General features: G+C 33.7%; 1 protein-coding gene across 1 annotated transcript in view; it reads right to left on the bottom strand.

Moving 5' to 3' along the window:
• Positions 1-1,401: 1,401 nt before the first annotated feature.
• The window catches only part of CSMD3 (CUB and Sushi multiple domains 3), a 1,175,747-nt gene continuing 1,156,209 nt past the window's right edge, over positions 1,402-20,939 (bottom strand). The window contains exons 66-71 of the mRNA XM_046642300.1: positions 19,534-19,599; positions 13,108-13,266; positions 10,106-10,218; positions 7,413-7,500; positions 5,223-5,358; positions 1,402-1,561 (exon numbers count right to left, since the gene is read on the bottom strand). Coding sequence (XP_046498256.1) covers positions 1,402-1,561; positions 5,223-5,358; positions 7,413-7,500; positions 10,106-10,218; positions 13,108-13,266; positions 19,534-19,599 — 722 coding nt within the window. The remainder of the gene's footprint in view (positions 1,562-5,222; positions 5,359-7,412; positions 7,501-10,105; positions 10,219-13,107; positions 13,267-19,533; positions 19,600-20,939) is intronic.

The following is a 20,939-nucleotide window of genomic DNA, read 5'->3' as shown; positions in this document are numbered from 1 at the left end:
AGAGTTATCCACATTTGAAAGGGACAACAAAGAGTTCACACTGGGTACATAATTTATTCAATGAAGTAAACATGCTATAAAAGGAAGACAATGACCTATTAAATCAAAATGCTAGCCTTACTGTGATACTTGTAAATGAGCCACCAATAACTTGCAAAAACATATCTAATTTGACAATGAAATAAACCTGTCACATGTGAAACCTGCTTCTTAAGAGGAAGAGTTCAGAAATTTTAAAATATATGAAAATTTGTAAATCCAAAACTTTAGTAAACAAATTTATATTGGTGATTTGAAAGAGTAAAATTTTTAAGTCATTATGTTTAGGGGCGGTTCCAAAATATATTTCTAACATATTGTTAGATAAAAGTTAAAAGCTTAAAAAGCTTATATCCCAACCCACTGTTAGACAAAAGTTCAAAACAATGTTAAATAAATTTGAAGGCTCAACTGGAAGGAAAAGTAGATATATCATAAACCAAATACAGTAGATTTACAGGTTCTACTTGGTCTTTAAAACACTGGAAAATTTGGTAAAGGATGGTAAGTTTGGTGTCTCAGATAACTGCAAAATCATCATTATTATAGATAATTTTTGCCAGCTAAAGTGGTTTCTGGGTGACAAAACAGATTGAAGCAAGGACTTAAACACTATCCCATGGCTCACTGAATAATATTGGTTACAGCATAATGAGGGAAATCGAGAGGACAGCACGATGATCTTGCCATTTGCAGAAGCTATGACAAGCGGTCTAAAAAAAATAGCAGTATAATACTGAAGAACAAAAACCAGAAAGAGTCAAATCAGAATGGGCAATCTTATCACTGCTGTGGCATGAGTTAGCTCATAAACATTTCAGGGCATGACTCAGTCTGAAATAACCATGGAAATAAGGAAAACAATGACTCAGCAAGAACGAATAGACCATAGAGTGATGTGAACTACAGACTTGTGGGTGTGATGTAGCTCATGACGGTTAAAGAGAAGTCAGTGATCTATTGACTCTTGTAAGTATAGCTCTTATTTTCTACCCTATATCTTTTTTTTAAACCCAGTCCCTCTAATATAGTTTATAAAGCACAGAAATACTGATAGTGGATGCTCCTCCAATATATGCAAATAAGTTTATGTTTTAGAATAATCTCCTTTTTAAAAAAAGCAAATAAACTGTGAGTAAGCACTCTCAGAGTGCAGCCGAAATTCTGTAAAACTCTCCATGGTAAACATGAAGAAGAATTATGGTCCAGTTTATGAAAAAACGCTCTTCTCTACCATTCCTCAGGAAAAGGTGACCCAGCAAGTCCTGAAAAGTGTGCTTTAATTTGTTTAGCAGTGAACTAAATGTGCACTGTTCTGTGTGTCGATTTCCAAGCTTCTGAAGAAGGCAAAGGATTGCCGCATTATACCATTGTGCAGACCGTGTTCAAGTTGGGATCGAATCGTACTGCCTTTCCTTCCACTGACTTCGCGTTGGTGTCATACATGGGGTTTTCAAAAGCTGCTTGGCCATTGTTATTTTCATGAACTGAACATCCTGTATACTGTGTTTTGGGTGCAGTCCTGTTGACGAGAATATTAATTAGCTATGTGTTAACTTTCTTCTAGAAACATAAGAGTAGGGCTCAAACATAATATATTTGAGTTATCAATGTTAATGGATAATGTAACTCAAAAGTATTAACTGAGAAGTCATAAACTCAATACATGAGATTTGAACAATTACCTGTTACTGTTAAATCCTGGGTGACTTTCATTATTTACATATAATACATATATACAGTACCATTTATGAGTAATACATGTATAAAAAAGTAATATGGCTATTCTCACAAATCTTCTTTGAAGTAATAAATCATTATTATGAATTAGCATGTATAATATAAATAAATTATTATAATGATGAGGAATTTAAATCTCATTGCTAATCATTCATTCATTCATTCATTCATTCATCAAACATTTACTGAGCATCCTTATGTGCCATGCATGATCCTAGGAATTAGATAGATAATTTTTTTTAAAAAAGCATACAAAGTCATTACTGTCATGGAGCTCATATTGTAGTAATAGAAAACAATGAATAAATTAAAAATAAATAAAACAAGAATAATAGGTAATGAGAATTATTTTGGTGAAACAGAAAATGGTTGAAATGACAGGACATGACTGGGATCCACTTTAGGAGATGCAATAGGGAAAAGAATATCTGAGGAGGTTAAATTTAATGTGAGTCAAAGGACAAGAAGAAGCTGGTTCTGCACTAATAAGACGATTTTAGGAAGAGTAGACAACTGAGGACTAACTTAAGAGGGTGCCTAGAGTATCCCAGAAACATAAATACTCAATTTGCTTAAAAATTATATACGTTAGAGCAAGTAAATTCAAAATCTCAAAGAAATGACTATACTGATACTCAAGTCATGAAAACAGTTTCCAGAGAGTTACTGATAACTGAACATTTGCCTTTAGCTAACAAAACATATGGAGGCTAGGCTGGCAGTGTCAGTTGCTGGTCTGGAATTCCTGCTTTCTTTCTTTATTTCTCTGACCTTTAACGAATGCTTATTTCTAGTTTCCCACATCCCACTGCATAATCTACTGACATTTATAATGGAACAAATTCAGACTTGCCCCTACCTGTTTCTGGGACTTAATTCATAAAAAGGATATATGTTAAGATAAATCTCTGTCTCAACACCTTTGTATACAACCAACACCACAAATTTTAACTATTTCAATGTAATTTGTATTTTCCATTATATTATTTTACTATCCCTAATGCATTTTCTGAAATTTTCTCTACACTAAAAATTAAGTGATTTTCCTGACAATGAATTTTTTTAAAAAAAGCTATCTTAAGTTTCTTTCAATGGCATCAGGTATACAATTATATTGCTTACAACTTGCTCTTGCCAGGTGCATAACTCCAATGGGTCTTATTTGTCTCTCTTTTTTCAAAATACATTCACAATAAAAATCAGAAGCAACATCATTTTCTTCTAATTGGGTACAAATCATGAAGATGTAAAGGAATTTCCTTTTGCTAATATTGTGCAACAGCTTTAAGCAAAATAATATCATCGAGCTTTAGAAAAGTTTACACCATTAACAAAAATTAATTTGAAATAAATCAAAGTTCTAAATATAAGAGCTAAGTCTATAAAATCCTTATGAGAAACTATACAGGCAAATCTTCATGACCTTAAATTTGGAATGGCTTCTTAGATATGACACTAAAAGCAAAAGTAACAAGAAAAACTAGATAAATTGGACTTCATCAAAATGGAAAACTTTTGTACATCAAAGAGCATTACCAAGACAGTGGGAATACAACCCATAGAAAGGGAGAAATATTTGCAAACCATATATCTGATAAGAATCTAGTATCCAGATTATATAAAGAACTCTTATAACTCAACAACAATAAGACAAATGACCCAATTAAAAAAATGGACCAAGTACTTGAATAGGCATTTTTCCAAAGAAAATAGAAAAATGGCCAAAAAGCACATGAAAAGATGCTCAATGTCATTAGTAATTAGGGAAATGCAAACTAAAACCACAATGGGATACCACTTCACACATACTACAATGGCTATAATTTAAAAAAAAGAAGAAGAAGAAAAGAAAACAGAAAATAACAAGTGTTGGTGAAGATGCGGAGAACGTGGAACATTCATACATTGCTGATGGGAATGTAAAATGGTGCAGCTGCTGTGCCAAACAGTTTGGTGTTTCCACAGTAAGTTCAATGTAGAATTACCACAGAACCCAGCAATTCCGTTCCTGGATATATACTTCAAAGAATTAAAACAGGTGTCCAAACAAAAACTGGTACACAAATGTGTATAGCAGCACTATTCACAATAGCCAAAAGGAAGGAACAATTCTAGATGATCATCAGCTGATGAAAGGACATATTCACACAGAAGACATTCAAACGTACAATGGAATATTATTCAACCACATAAAGTAATGAAGTACTGAGGCGTGCTATAACATGGACGAAACCTGAAAACATTATGTTAAGTTTAAGAAGCCAGATACAAAATGTCACATTTTGTATGATTCCATTTATATGAAATATCCAGAAGAGGCAAACCAATATAGACAGACAGCAGGTTAGTAGTTGCCTAGGGTGGAGGTGGGAATGAGGAGTGACTACTTAATGGGTACAGAGTTTCCTTTTTGGGTAATGAAAATGTTCTGGAACTAGCAGGATGGTTTCATGACATTGTCAATGTACTGAATGCCACTAAATTATACACTTAGAACAGTTTAAACAGTTTTATGTTATGTGTATTTTACCACAGTAATAAAAAAAGATTGGCATTGCTTGCTTTATAAATATACTTAGTAAGAATTTTTATCATTAACAAAGTCTGATATTGACAAAGCCTAAACAGCTGCTATATGCAATTGTTACAAATTTATGTGTTATTAAACAAATCACTCTTAGATATTACAGACTGACATTTATAATAAAAACATCAGTTTTGGGAAAAATGTATTTAGGTAATATTCATTTAATTATCTTGTTACTTACATATTTTTTTCTTGATAAGAGATGGTCGCAGACAGTGGAAAACTGCATAGTAAAGCCCCTCACCAGGATGTTGTAATGGATATAGTGAACAACAACTAACTAGTAAAATGTATAGTCATATACTAGATAGATCATAAATACAACATATTAATTGCATAATCTTCTAAAAGCAACAGATGATAAACAAGAGGATTAAAGGATTTTACCATCTGTCCACTTGGGTAAAACTGGTCAGTATTGTCATGCGAACTCAGAGTTTTGGACACAAGCTTCTTCCTAGTTCTCTAAATAAATCTGGCATCGGATGTCACCTCTTCAATTTAAACCTTAACCTAGATTTTGTATCTCTAAAGTCTCATTATGGATAACGTAAAAATAACTTATGTAAATTAGTTATGTACCAGGAAATTAACAGTCAAAAGGAGAAAGGGTTAAGTTGAATGCTTGTGCAAGTTAACAGAGCAATTTTTACTGGTGCATGTTGGGGTGGTGGAGGGTAGCCTGGAGATATAAGGTTTTCAACAACTGTGGTTGTTTGACACATTGTGGCTATTTGGTGCACAGAGATTTCAACAACTCAGAAAAAAATAGAAATTAGGATTTGAACTAGACCAGTAAAAAGAACATGAAATATAGATATGGGAAATATTTTACTGTTAAAATCAACAAACTCACCTTTGTTTATAAAGATAAAATCCAAATCCTGCAAATATAAGTGCAAAAAAAGGCACAAGAATAGCAATGGCCACAGAACTACTATTTGTACCATGAGGTTGATTTGAAGAATTTGAACCTTCTGATGTATTTAGTCCTATAAGATAAAAAAAAAATTATAAATACAAAATCAACTCTATTTTATCATAATTGATTTTTATTTTTATGAACCAATTAACTTCTTCTTTTCTCAAGATATCTACTTGGAAATGTACATAGTAAACAAAAATAATTCATGAAACTCCTTCAACTCATTTCCACATAATTTTGCACAATGCCTACTTTGTGTAACATATTTTTCAAGGGAAGGATACAGGATAAAGAATAAGTAGAATCTCTGAACTGAAAAGTTTATATAATTGTGGGAAGAATACAGAGGCTCAAATAAGTATATACATCAAGCACAAATTAATGATCGATGTACTTTAGGGAGAAAAGGAGTAATTTTCTCTGGTGCCATGAAAGAATGTTTTCTGGAGGATATGCAATATGGCCTTGAAGAATCAGTAGAATAATGAAGGGGAGAGGAAGTAGGACCATCATAAACCTAGAAATGGGAACCTGAGTGGCATACTTACAGGATGTGACAAGCATTAGTTGTGTTTGTGTGGAGAAGATGTGTGGTAGAAGTAGGAGGAGAAAATGATAAACTATGGCTCTACTCTGAAAAGGCATAAATATCCTTCTAAAAGCTCAAACTTACTACATACCTGAAGTGAGGGACAACTGAAGGTGTTTAGAAATAAAAGGCCTAGTGATAAGATACACGATTTAGAACAGTGACTAGAGTGGGATGGATTTGAGGGAGTCCAGACTGGAAGCAAGAGTAGTGTGAAGGTTGTAGCAACAACCAGATAAAACAGGAAATTAAGGTTTGAACTAGAGCATTAGGAAGAGGATGAAGAGACAGAATTAGGAAATATTTTGTAGTTAAAATCAACAGAACTTGTTTGTGTGAATGAAAGAAGTAAGAAGGCATAGGATCAGCAGTGTTCTTCTTGGGGCTGAGTAAATGACTATGACATTAGCACAGTTAGGAAATCAGAAGAATCAGGTTTGTCAACGTGTTGGCACAGAGATGGGGGAATACAAAATAATTAATAGTTCTTTTCCAAAGAGAAATCTCTCTGGTTTTATAGGTTCTGCTTTAGACATGTAGTGTTTGAGATGTTTTGGGGACTATTATGTGGACGCATCTTGCACTCAATTACATGACTGTGTTAATGAATGTTTTACCCTGTTTTTAAAACTAACACAATTTTAGGCAAGACATTATCCCAAATGATATCTTATTATTATTGTTCATTTAGAGAAAGCTAGTTTCCCTTTTTGATAAATAGTTATATTCAACTCAGTCACACCTTACGCCAGGTTAAAAAAAGTACCTTATTCTTTACTTGATTTTTCCAGAGACTCAAAATATTTATATAAAAGTTCAAAGTAATGGAATTGTTAAGGTAAATGTCAAACAGTAGTTTTTAGAGTCTAAATTTATTCTTTAAGTATCAATACCACAATATAATAATGGGAAACACTATACCTTAGGAAAATTATACACCAAAAGCTATGTTAATAAATACATTCAAGCAAGATAAGGTTTATGCACATTTTGGAAGAGTGGGAAATCAGAATGACAAAACCCTGTGCCTCCCACCACAGAAAATTTACATAGGTGAAGAGCACAAAGCCCCAAGAAGCGTCCCATTCCTCAAAGCTATTTTCCCTTTCTAGACCCTATGAGTTTCTCAAAGTGCCACTACATTTTTGAAGGAGTAAGAAAATTGCAACAATATTCAAACTGAAGACAAGTATTACAGTTCTCATGAGATAAGATAAAATAATTTACAGTTTAATATTTTCTTTTATATCTCTATCACTTTTTCTCCTTTTTACTTGCTTAAGGGCAAGACATTTTGTCATGTTTATTAGAAATTTGATGAAAAACTAAACATCGTACAGAGTTGATACATGGAGAATCAATATTTTGCAGAATGTGATTATTTAAAAGGCTATCAAATGTATCAATGTATATTCTTGACAAAGAAAACTTCAAAATGTAGCAAGTGTACCTAATGTACAGAATCTACTCTATTTTCTTATGATGTCTGGAGTAATAAAGGAACTACATGAGAATGAAAATGTATACATTACCCAGTCTTTGTAGTCCAAACTGCCCATAATCTTTGCCCTGAATAAATCCTTGAAATACATAAGTAGCTCCATCAGGCTCAGCAGAGACCTAAAAATATTTATACATTTGATTAAATCTGAAGACTGGTCACAGCTATGTTTTCCCACCCTTAAGAAATCTTCAGTTTTATTCTGAAATTAATATGATGCAGAATTCCTCCATGTAGAGCTTTCTCCTATGTAAAACACAGCACATCGTGCAAATCTGCCATCATTAAAAGCAAAGAAAATCACAATTTTCATTTTTAAATAATTACAACACTAGAAAAAAACGGGGTTTGTTATTAATATAATGATATAGATATATAGATTTCTTTTAGGCTAAGAAACCTATTGTCAAAAAAAGGGCAATGATATGATGAATCAGAATGAGGCAAATGGTCAGTTAAAAATTAAAACATGGGGGCTGGTCCTATGGTGTAGTGGTTAAGTCTGGTGAACTCCACTTCAGCGGCCTTGGTTCACAGGTTCAGATCCTGGGTGTGGACCTACACCACTCATTGGCCATACTGTGGAGGGATCCCACATATAAAGTGGAGGCCAACCGGCACAGATGTTAGCTCAGGGCTAATCTTCCCCAACCAAAAAAAGAGGAGGGTTGACAATAGATGTTATCTCAAGGCTAATATTCCTGAGGGAAAAAAAATAAATATGGTTATACTGTACTTTGTAGATTAGATCACTGTTCAACGTATACATACATGCCTTCTTCCCTCTCCCACCAACCTTCATGGGAAGAGTATACTTTCCATCTCACTAAGTTGTGTTTGGTCCTGTGGCTTGCTTTTGCCAATGGAATGTGGGTGGAATTGACAATGGGTCAGTAAGCCTAGGTCTTAAGAAGCATGTTTCCCTGAAAGAAGCCAGTCATAAAAAACCACATATTATATGCCTCCATAAAAATGAAAGTCCAGAACAGGGAAATCTATAGAGACAGAAAAGAGATTAGAGGTTGCTTAGAGCTAGGGTGGGGACGAGGGCTGGTTGGTGGGGGAGATAGCTAAATGATATGGAATTCCTTTTTGAGGTGATGAAAATATTCTAAAATCAACTGTGGTGATGGTTACCCATATCTGTAAATATATTAAAAACCACACTGGATTATATACTTTAAATAGGTAAATTGTAGGGTATATGAATTATATTTTAAGAGAGCTGTTTTTTTTTAAAAAAAGAGGGGGGGACATATTTCTACCGTGCCCGTCAGTGCTTCTGACCTCTGACAAGAAAGAATATGCTCCAGGTGCTTCTGTTCCTTCAACCTAGGCTCCAAAATGAGACACAGGGAGCAGACCTGAGCTTCCTACCACAACTTCAAGTGCAGCTCCCTCAACTAAACTTGTACACATGAGAAGGAACAAATACCTGTTTGACCTTGAGATTTTGTGGCTATATCTAACACTGTAAGTGCTGCCTATTACATGCACCTTGCACGTGTATAAAATCTTATATTTAAAAATACTTTACATGCATAGTGTCATTTGAGCTCATAGATAAAATAGGAATTGACACATTTCAGCATTCCTGGAAACTAGTAATGTAAATTTACTCTGAAGTTTGTTCTGATTAGTTACAATTAGCTATCTAAGTCATGTACGTTATCGTAAAAGCTGTAAAAAACCTGAATCCCCACCCTACAAAGTAAAATATCATACCAAACCATCCACAGAAGTCTGATATTTCACAAGTGATTTATTCCTTATTATCACAAATCACTCTCTGGGCACGGCCATTTTAAAAAACGAAATGCTTTTAAAAAGAATAGCTCAAGCTCTAATATTAATTCATTGTATGTGTTTCCTAGATGAAATAATACAACGAAACAATCTGAGTGCATTGAAGACATGAGTTAGTTCTCAACTCCATGAACGACGGGACAGATAGGGAAACAGGATGGACATTTTTTCCTTGGGAATCAAACTTACCGAAGCCTATGACCTACTATCTTCTTTCCTGCTAGCTCTTTATTGTAAAAGAAGGCTTGTTACTGGAGAGGACAAAGTCAAAGCTCTCATGCTCATGTTTTAGCAAAGACTCCTGGGCCATATGTGAATATGAGACGTTGCTTCCAACTGCCAATTTAGAAACTCCATTCACAGGAGTGACTGAATAGGACAGAGTGACTCCAAGATGAAGCTATTGTAACTATCTCCCCATAGGAAGCAGCTCACATAACTTTCTCTTCACAGACAACTTTACAAAATATCCTGAATCTGTGTTTAAATTTAATGGGCATACCTAATTTTTCTGTTGGATTTTGTTAATACGTTGCATATGTCTTAAATAGTGGTTCCAGACAAAGATGGAATTATATTTTATCCAGATTTATTTATCATAGTCCTGACTGTAGACAAAATACATTTGATGAAACTAATGAAAAACTCTATGCCTCCAACCAATACAGAAGTACCATAAAAATAAGCAAAGCCCGCCAGAATCCAATAACCCTAGGTCTGACACTCTAGATTACTAAATATTTATACTGCATCTTTTCTTTAGAATAATTTACCCATAATAGCAATTTTGCTATTTTATATGTGTGTGTTCATAACTAGCTAAATTTAGAAAATAACCTTTTTCTGGAATTTTAATGACAAACCAAGCACAAATTTGTTATTAAAATCAGCAGCAGACTTTCAAAGAATTAAACTTACAAAGCCATCCATGGCCCAATTTTCCTCCTTCATTTTCTTCACAGAAGCATGAGTTGGTACTTTGATCAGATAGATGTGTAACATTAGGCGAGCTTCCTGGCTTTTATATACCCCTGTAAAACGTAAGGACATTTTAGTCTACTAATTTTGCAAATAGTTATACTTCATTTTATTATCTATAACTCCTTAAATATATCATGTAATATATATGATAGGAAAAGAAATAAAATAAGCCCGAGTCAAGGCCAGCTTTACCCACAATGCTTTTCACAAATCATGTAATATATATACATTGATCTCTCTTTCAGCTGAAATTTTCAATTTAAATCTTGTGAGATTTAAATTACCTACGCTATTAAGATTAAATATTACTGTTCTTAATAAGTCATTCCATGATATTGCAAACAAAGTGATTTCTCCTCCCAATCAGATTTAAAATCTTTAAGGAAATGAATCAAATGTTAAAATTCCTGATAATTTTTGTTAATAATGAGTTGGGTGACAAATCTGTGAAAGACAGTATTCTAGGTGCTACTGGAGCCACAAAGATAAATATATGTTGTTCCTGTAAGATAGGATGCTTAAAAGCATTTTCAATGAAGTAAGAAACATGTCAGGTACACAACTAGCTAAAACATGTGAGATAATGTGATAAAGAAAAGGCCAGAAAGGAGAAGGATCATTTCACACTGGAGTGATCAGGAAGTGCCTATTCAGAAAAAGAGCTTTTGAGCTGAGTCTCAAAAATCAAGAACGATTTTTAGTTCAAGAAGGTAAATATAGGTAATGGCATAAAGGAGAGAAGCTAAAATATATACAATGATTTTTTTTCCTTAAACAGTGAGTATTACAAGAGTAGAAATAAGCTGAAATGTAAATCTGTTTAGGGGAATAATAGAAAATAAGGTTCTAAGTAAAAATTTTGTGATTAACTGGTAGTTGAAATTTCATTCATTCACTTAATATTTCTCCTATGTAATAAACTATCAAGAATATGCCAGGAATACAAAGATAATGGTAGATAGATCTTTATCTAACGTAAATTACGATTAATAGGGAAAAGACGTAAAAGTAATCACAAATAAAATTGCTGGGGAAATATTACAACTGATTTATATGGAGATAGTGATAGCAAATTAAATTTATTTATGTGTTTTTTAATATTTTTAGGAATTTGTTTTGAAATTTTTCTAGATTAAATATATATTTATTTTGTGCTCTTTTACAGAAAAATAAAGAAAAAATCATTTATGTTTCAAAGTTAAATAAATCAGTAGTCATCATTTAAATGCATTTCTCTCATTCATATACAGTTGGTCCCTGATGGTTTGACTTACGATTTTTTGACTCTACAATAGTGCAATAGAAATATACACATTCAGCAGAAACTGTTCGTGGAATTTTGAATTTTGATCTTTTTCCTGGCTAGCAATATGCAGAAGGATACTCTCTCGTGATGCTGGGCAGTGGCAGCTCCCAGTCAGCCATGCGACTACAAGGATAAACAACTCGTACACTTACAACGATTCTGACCCATACAACCATTTTGTTTTTCACTTTCAGTACAATATTAAATAAATCAATCAGATATTCAACACTTTATTATAAAATAGGTTTTGTGTTAAGATGATTTTGCCCAACTGTAGGCTGATGTAAGTGTTCTGAGCATGTTTAAGGTAGGCTAGGCTAAGCTCTGATGTTCGGTAGGTTAGGTGTATTAAACACATTTCTGACAACATATTTTCAGCTCACAGTGGGTTTATCAGGACATAACCCTGGTAAGTTGAGGAAGGTCTGTACAGCTTGTTTCAATTTATAACATATAAGTGCATACATTTTTAAAAATATAATGCATATTAACTTCTAATACTTTTACTTTGGGTTTAATGAAGGATCATTCTATAATATAAAATGATGCTTGTTTGTTCTAAAATTTACAAAATCAATAATTTTATTTTCCATTTTATTTATACCACAAATGATTTCATTATTAATAATTATGTAGGATATATACATAGCCAGCCAAGAAATTTAAAAATACATACATTTCATATTAGCAATATCAGTTTTTCAAAAATATTTTTAACAATGAGAGTAATAATTTAAATTCATTAATTTGATAATATTCATTGAGGCCTATCTTGTTTCAGATGCTTTTCTGACCTCTGTGATATAGTAATGAACTGGAAGTCAAAGACTGGTACTCTTCAAGCTTATTCTCTTGGAGTGTAGACAAATAAATAAGGTCATGTAATGTTATGTAATACTATACTATGTTATGCTATACTGTACTATAATTTCTATAGTACAGTATAGTACTATATAAAAAAAGATAATGAAACAGGATAAGACTGCCTAAGACTAAGAGTGTGTCTGATTCTGTTTACAATGTGAAGGTTACTTTAGACAGGGTCATGGCACTGTGTACTGTTGACGAGAAGACATTTGAGAAAACATCTGAAATGTCAGAAAAACCAGAGCAATCAAAGATAAGAAGGGAACTGTGCACTAGATAGAGGAAACAGAAATTTGAGAGGGCTGAGCAGGTGTTAGGGCTCTGGGTTCTTTATGACTGTTTCAAGTATGTGTAGCTGTAGCTTTTCTGTCTTAAATTATGGTTTCAATCCAAATATTCTCATTTGAAGAAATCATTTTGTGACCATAAAATAGCTTGCATATCTCTGATCCAGCCTCTTTGGTGTTATGAGAATAAAGATTTAGTTATACTGAAAAGTTCTGTTCTATTTCATGATGACTCCTTCTAGCTACATAAAAATATTCTTGTGGGAGCTTATTTCAGAATCACAGAGTATTTATGTAGTAATTTATGTAGTAATATTCATGCATCAATACAAAACCCAGAAAGCCTTGTTTCTGGATGAATTATGAATGTCATCAAAAAAATGTAACAAACATTTCACAGCATAAAAATCACTAATAAAATGATGAAATGATGGAAATGAAAGCACAAAGGCATTGTTTGCTGTTCTTTAATGTGATACCTGAAAGCAGCAGTTCCATGTTGCTATTGCTGAGTGTTGCATTGACTCTCCCAGTAGAAGCATTGAAACTTGTAACTGTCAAGGTCATGGGTTGTTTCTTTCCCTTAAAATTGTAAGAGCCTTTCCATATATAATTTTGGGCAAACACATCATCAGGAACTGTGAGTAGATTAAATAAATACACATATTAATTTTCTGGTGCCCTGTAAACATAAGCGTTAAATAGTAGATTAATGAACACTAGTTTATTGAATAATATTTTGCTAAATACACAATAATGTGGAATGTGTATTATAAAACGAATTCTTCACATAAAGTGTTTCAATTTTTTTAGAATAAACCAAAATCATAATAACCTAGATTTGTACGTGTCATCAATAAGAGATAACATCACCAACTAAAGACATGAGATTTATATTTAGAACACAAATAAACACCGTTTACTTATATTTCATCTCCTTTAATAATCTCTTTCTTTCAGAAAGAAAGTAAAGTGATTTTGCTGAGTCGTCAGTCTCTATCCAAGCCCCAAGAGGCGTGCTTTTCTCACAGCCGTGGGAACAGGTTTACGGGAGAAAGGGCGCAGAGTCAAAACCCCTCTTGCAGAACAGCCCTGGGAGACTGTCAGGCAGGATGGTCCTTTGTCCTCCTTACAGAATACTGAGTTCAGTGATTCCAATAATAAATGCTCCTGGGCAAGAACAGGGCTCCACCATATTGACAGCTTTGAGGTTTACAGGTATTTTTAGAAATAAAAGAATTGCCACTACAATTGCCTAACTCTCATGGGAGAGAGCTGAATTGTGGTAGAATCAAAGAATATTCTAATGTTATAAAACTTTCATCTGAAGAAGAAACACTCTTTATGTTAGATATAGCCAAATAAGACTTTATATAAATTAGTTATGTAATTTATAGTTATATAAATTATGTCAAAGTCTACTCAGATCCTGGGAAGAGGCTGAGAGAAGCTTCCATTAATCCTATATATCACAATAATGCACTTCCCTAGAAATCAGCTGTTCAAAAGAGCCATGCTTGTTTGGGTGAGTGAGTGACTGATGCAGATTTAGGAAAATGTCTTTTTTCTCCTAACAAGTTATTGACATTTGTCACATGATCCTCTCTACCGACTTCATACTTCTTACCACTCTGATCACAGAGACTGGGGTTACAAATTGTACATTCCGTGAATTCTACTCAGCAAACCAATAAAGCAAAACTGTGGTAGAGGATGAACATAAAATCGCTTAAGAGTTGAGTTTTTACTGACTATTCCAACCAACATGATTAGTTTTTTTTATGATAATTCAAAAGCAATATAGCAAAAATGTTAGCAGTGCAGCCACTAGAGTGAGGCTGCCTGTATGCAAGTTCATCTTCTACAATTTATGAACTGTGTGCTTTTGGATAAGTTATTTAACTCTCTAAGCCTGGATTTCCTTACGATTAACATGAGATTAATATAGAGTTGTTAGGAAGATTAATGAGATAACAAATGTGAAAAGTATAGTTAAGTGTTAGTTGCTACAATCACTATTATTATTATTATGCAGATAAAATGGAGGAACTGTGGCCCTTACAGCTCACTATATAGTTGGTAATAAAATATATATTTATCAGACATGTATTGAGTATTATGAGAAATCCACAGTCCTGAGTCTGTGATCTTTACCAAGTCATCCTTCCAGTGGCACTCTCTCTCTAAAACCTCAAACTACAAAGCAATGCTCTGTATGGTTAGCAGACATTTGGTCCTGTCCAAAATGTCCATCAGACTTGTGGCCCATGCTGAAACGTCCTTGACATTTGGTTCTGTCCAAAATGCCCATGAGCATTTTTGGTCCAAACCAAATGATATTGCACAAGATCAAATATCAAGGACTTTTGGCATGGACCCAATGTCTCCATGGATGTTTGGTACAGGACCAAAGATGACCAGATATCAGGGAAGTTTTGGCGTGGACCAAACGTTTTATGGACCAAATGTCTTATGGACCAAATGCCTTACAGATGTTTTGGACAGGATCAAATGTCCTTCAGGGCTCTAGATGTATAAGGGAACCTAACCCAAAAGTTTGATACAGTGCATGGATAAAAACCTCTTGATTTAGTAAACACCTTAAAGAGTTTTTAGCTTTAAAAAAGTATATCTAGAACAAGTTTGCAGGAAGGAGTGACAAGTTAAATTGCCCTGTATTAGAAAGATCAGGAATTTGAAGGTAACAAACTCTTAGTTGTAGAGATAAGAGGAGTAGGAATGGAAAAAAGATGTTCTAAAAGCAATAGTAGATACTCAGTAAGTAAGAGTTGTCTTTCTGATTGTTTGTTTCCCCTGGCCTGTACTGTGATAACTCTTTGCTACCCCTGAACCTTAACGAAAATCTGCTACACCTAATGATTGTGTCCATAGTGCTTCGGGGAATTAAGGAGTGTTAGTTGAAGGAGATGAAGGGGAATCTCAGTGGCAGGAGAAAATAGTAATGGAATGAAGTAGGTTCTAGCAGCAGCAAAGTACATTGTATCAGGATTACTCATTGATATAGTAGTAAATGTTTAACAACTGGTTCTCCAGACAAAAAAACAAAACAAAACAAAACTCATTTACAGTATTTGCTGATATCTACGGTGTAAATATTCCCATAATGGCAGATTTCAAACTACCAGTATGACATCACTGAGTGCATTTTGGAATAATGTACACAATTGCTTATGGTGAGCCTCTACCTGCCGGCTCCAGCACATCACCACTCCTACCCTCCGCCTTTCCAGTACATAAATGAGAAATGCATCTCACGACAGAATGGGAGAGACAGACACTATTCAGTCATTCATATCCCAATGTACAATGGGAATAATAATACTTCTTTCTATTGTTAAGCCTATTTTGAGATTTAAACCTGATTGTGTATTTCACAGTTCTCTGTTAATTCTAAAGTATCATTCAACTATCATTGATGTGGATATCAATGAAAAGGAAGAAGAAAATGATGGTCATGATCCTTTCTTTCGAGACATATTTGAATTTAAACTTTGCTTCATAGGCTTCACAGCATTGCCAAATAAAGTATCATGCTCCAGACTGATACCATTGCCAAATTTCATTCTTGTTACTTTGGAGTAATTTAATCACTGTGTCACATACATGACTTTTGGGTTTTTTTTTCCTGAGGAAGATTAGCTCTGAGCTAACATCTGTTGCCAATCTTCCTCGTATTTTGCTTGAGGAAGACTAGCCCTGAGCTAACATTCATGCCAGTTTTCCTTCATTTTATATGCAGGTCACTGCCACAGCATGGCTGATGAGTGGTATAGGTCCGTGCCTGGGATCCAAACCAACAAACCAAGGCCACCAAAGCAGAGCATGCAGAACCAAAACATTAGGCCACAGGGTCAGCTCCTCACTTATGATTTTTAATGAAATGCTTCTAATGTCTTCCCATTTAAGATAATGTTGCTCAGGAGTTTTATAGATACCTTTACTCTGGTTAAGGAAATTCCTTTCCTTTCTAGTTTATTGAGTTTTTTTTAAATTATAAATAGATGTTGAATCTTACAAAATATTTTCTGTGCAAGTATTGTCATGGTGATAATTTTTTGCATTCAGTTTCTTAATGTGAAAAATTACTTTTTACAGACTATTTAATTTGAAAATGTCCCTGCATAACTATCACGGACCCAGTTCGGTAATGATGTATCATCTTTACTATAATGTTGTATTTGATTTGCTAAGATTTTATGTAGGAGTTTTTCATCCATAATCTTGAATCAAATGGCTCTGTAATTTTCTCTTCTTATAATGTCTTTATCTGAGTTATTAGAGTTATGTTCGACCCATAGATTGAGTTTTACTAACCCAAGGAGTTTTGATAAAACTTGGATGATCTACTCTGTTCCTTTAAAATTTGGTAGAACTCATCAGTAGAGTCATATCGATCTGTTTTTTCTTTGTGGAAATAGCTTTAACTACAACTTTATTTATTACGGGATTATCAAGTTTTCTTTTGTTAGTTCTAGTAAAATATACTTTTCTAGTAATTTGTCTATTTTGTTTAATTTTTAAAAATAATTTGGTAGCTATTGATAGTTTTCTGTTAATATATTTATAATTTATTTAATCTATTCTTTATATAGTTATATTCATATTTCATTTTATTATATTATTTGTTTTTGTTCCTTTCTTGATCAAGCTTTACAAAAATTGTTCACTCTGTTCTTTCAAGGGACTACCTTTGGCTCTGTTGAGATTCTTCTATTATATCTTTGGAGGTTTTCTGTTCATTTTTAGTATATTGATTTCTGCTTTCTTTTGGTTATTCTGTTACACTTTTCATATCATCTTCACAGGGATACTTCACTCATTAATTCTGAGACTTTTTTCTTTTCTAAAGTAAGGATTTAAGGTTATAAATTCTCCTCACAACTTTGATTTTGCTTTAGTCCCCAAGTTTTGATATTTAGACTTTTCAACATAACTAAATTCTAGTGTTATAATTTCCATTTTAATTTCTTCATTTCATGAGTTATTCATCAGTATTAATTTTGTTCTTATTTCCAAACATTCATGAATTTAAAAAAATTATCCATTTTCTTATTAACTTTTATTTTATTTTATTTTATTTTTTCCTGCTTTATCTCCCCAAACCCCCCTGTACACAGTTGTATATCTTAGTTGCCGGTCCTTCTAGTTGTGGGATGTGGGACGCCGCCTCAATGTGGCCTGATGAGTGGTGCCATGTCTGCGTCCAGGATCCGAATCCTGGGCCGCCGCAGCAGAGCACGCAAACTTAACCACTCAGCCACGGAGCCGGCCCCTCTTATTAACTTTTAATTGCATCATGGTCAGATAAAACTAACTTTGCTTTGAAATTTGTGTAGATTTATTTATTAATATGATCAATTGTTACAGCTGCCCCATGTGCCTTTGAGGAAAATATATATTCTATAATTGTCTGATGCAGAAATCTTTATATATTTCTATTGTTCAAGCTTATTAATTGTGTTAGTTCTTCCATACTCTTTTTTATTTTTTTGTCTGCCTGATTTATTTATTGGTGACCAACGGCCATGTTTTGCCCAGGACAGTCCAGGTTTACACTTGATGGGCCAGAGCTATTATTCAGAGCATCCATCTGTGAACAGATACAGAATCTCCCTGGGAAAATTCTGTGCATTGATTGTCCATTATGGTTTTCTGACTCCATTGCTAACCTTCCTCTCCTATGCTGACATATTCTTTGATTGCCTTAGTGGCATTCAGTCTGTTTTCATTGAGTGTTGAATAAATCAGTGTCTCAGAGTTTTGTGGACATTCCAATTTTATAGCATATACATTGTGAACTTCTGAATCCCACTAAAATTAGCTCCTAACACTGTTCCAGGCTCGATGCAACTGAGCTAAATCTGTCTCCAAGGTAAAGATTAGACATTTAGCCTTTAATTTTATTGGTAGCTTTTCATTTATATCATGTAAATAAAATACTGAGTAATACTACAAAAGCAGTTTTCATGTATTGAAAACTTACTAGTGGTTAAGCACTTTGCATTTCATTTTCATGAAGCTCATTTATAATAATCTAATCACTATTTCTTTTGTACAGATAAAGAAATCGAGGCTCAGATATATAAAATAACTTTTCCAAGGTCATAGGGTAGGGAGTGTATAATATGGGAATTACATTAAGGTTGTAGGACTTCAAGGCCCAGTCATCTTTAATGACTTGTTTCAAAATTTGTTTTTTAAATCTAATAACCAAAATTAAACTGGGAAAGTTCTAGAAGTTCTTGAACTTTTACTCTCATGCCAAGTGTATTTAGACCTTTTGCAAAAAAAAAAAAACTATATTTAAAAATTTTATATAATATTTCTTTTTTTCTTTTCCTTTTTTGCTGAGGAAGAGTAGCCCTAAGCTAACATCTGTTGCCAATATTCCTCTTTTTTTTTGCTAAAGGAAGAGTAGCCCTGAGCTAACATCTATGCCAGTCTTCCTCTACTTTATAAGTGGGTCGCCACCACAGCACGGCTGATGAGTGGTGTAGATTCATGCCTGGGATTCGAACCTGCAAACCCAGCCCACCAAAGTGGCGCATGCTGAACTTAACCACTACAATACATGGCTGGCCCCTTTCATTTTTCATTTTAATATTTTAAGTAAAACATTGCCATTATTTTATAGTAATTTACAGATACTCTTGAAAGGAAAATTATGGAGCGAACTATAAATAATATTTTTGGAATATTAATATGTCACTATTATATTCTTTGAAATTCAACCTCTTATAATACAAATTATCAAATTCAAACTCTAAATGGTCAAATGCATAGTTTTCCCATTCTGATATATATTTTTCTAAATAAATTGTCAAGAAAATAGTAGATCACTTCTAGAAATCATAATTTCTAGAAAAACAACTGAAATTACTAACCACTTAGCTTTGGGCTGGGTGTTCCTAGTGCAGGTCTAGGATCTTTCACCAATATTTTGGAGCCAGCTATGAAAAGAAATGAAAATGTTTACAAAAGTTAATATAATTAATAACACATCTACATACACAAAATGTGATGCATTGCCAATTTTATTCTCTGACATTTCATATCATTTTCTCTAAAATGTCCTGTTCATCACAGCATCTTGGTCCCCACTCAACACTCTTGTTGTAGAGCTAACAACTTCAGTAAATACCCCCATTATAGTTCAGCGGGACAAGGGGAAGTTAGTGCTGCGATATCATCTCGGGATACTGTTTCTTATTTTTGAGGCATAAACTAAAATTAAAATAATTGATTCCAACATGGAAGTTGAGGGCTGAGGATGTGTTCCTGTTGCAAAAAGGCAGAAATCATTTTGGTAGGGTTCACATTTAAGAATCAAAATTTGTTAAGATAGCTCATGGTGTCACACAAAATCAGGTCGACTCAAAGGTGAAAACTTAAAACAAAAGTTTTAAGCCAAACTAAAGGTAGCCCAAAACCAAGGAAATCATGTAGGGTGCTGGAGGTGCTTGAGAAGTTGCAGAAGCTATGATAGGCAGTGCTTATAGACCATGTAAAGATTTAGATTTTTATCGTAAGGACAATATAATGTCTTTAATAGGTTTGAAAGGGAAGTGATTTGGGTGAACATCACTCTAGCTGCAAGATGGAGAACAATTTGGAAAGGACTGGGTATTGATATGGGCAGAGAAGTTAGGAGGCTGCTGCAGTAGTCCCAGTAGAGATAATGCTGAATTAGACTATTGCAGTAGTGAGGATAAAACAGAAAAGTGAAAAGATAAAAAAACCTATTGAAATCCTGGTGGATTTAATGCAATATGAAGATGTCAAAGATGACTACTAGATTTCTATTTACTACATGATGATGGTACCACTGAGATAGGGAACACCAAAAGAAGTCTATGGTGAAGGGAAATTTATGAGTTTATCATGTAAACAATTGAACATATAAGTCTGGAGCTAAGAGAAGATAAATGAGCTAGAAATAATTATTCATAAATATTATCCATAGAGAAGGCTGTTGAAACCATTGGCTTGAATGAGATCACCTAGGGAGAGGACATAGAGTGAAAGGAAGAGATGGCTAAGAACTGAGCTTTTAGAGAAGCATGGGTAGAAAAGAATACGCTTATAAAGGAAATGGAGAATGAGAGCCAGAATTATGAAGGAATAAAACATCTATTTATTCAACAAGTATTTATTGAACACTTTCACATACAAGGCACTGATCTAGATGTTAAAATTACAGCGGCAAACACTTTGAACAAAGTTTCTGTTTTTACTGAGATTGTATTCTAGTTGGGGAGGGGCAGATGAAAGGACAGGACAGTGGAGAAAG

The sequence above is a fragment of the Equus quagga genome, chromosome 16 (genome assembly GCF_021613505.1).
Source record: "Equus quagga isolate Etosha38 chromosome 16, UCLA_HA_Equagga_1.0, whole genome shotgun sequence".
NCBI lineage: Eukaryota > Metazoa > Chordata > Mammalia > Perissodactyla > Equidae > Equus > Equus quagga.
This window is presented reverse-complemented; position numbering and strand designations above follow the sequence as displayed.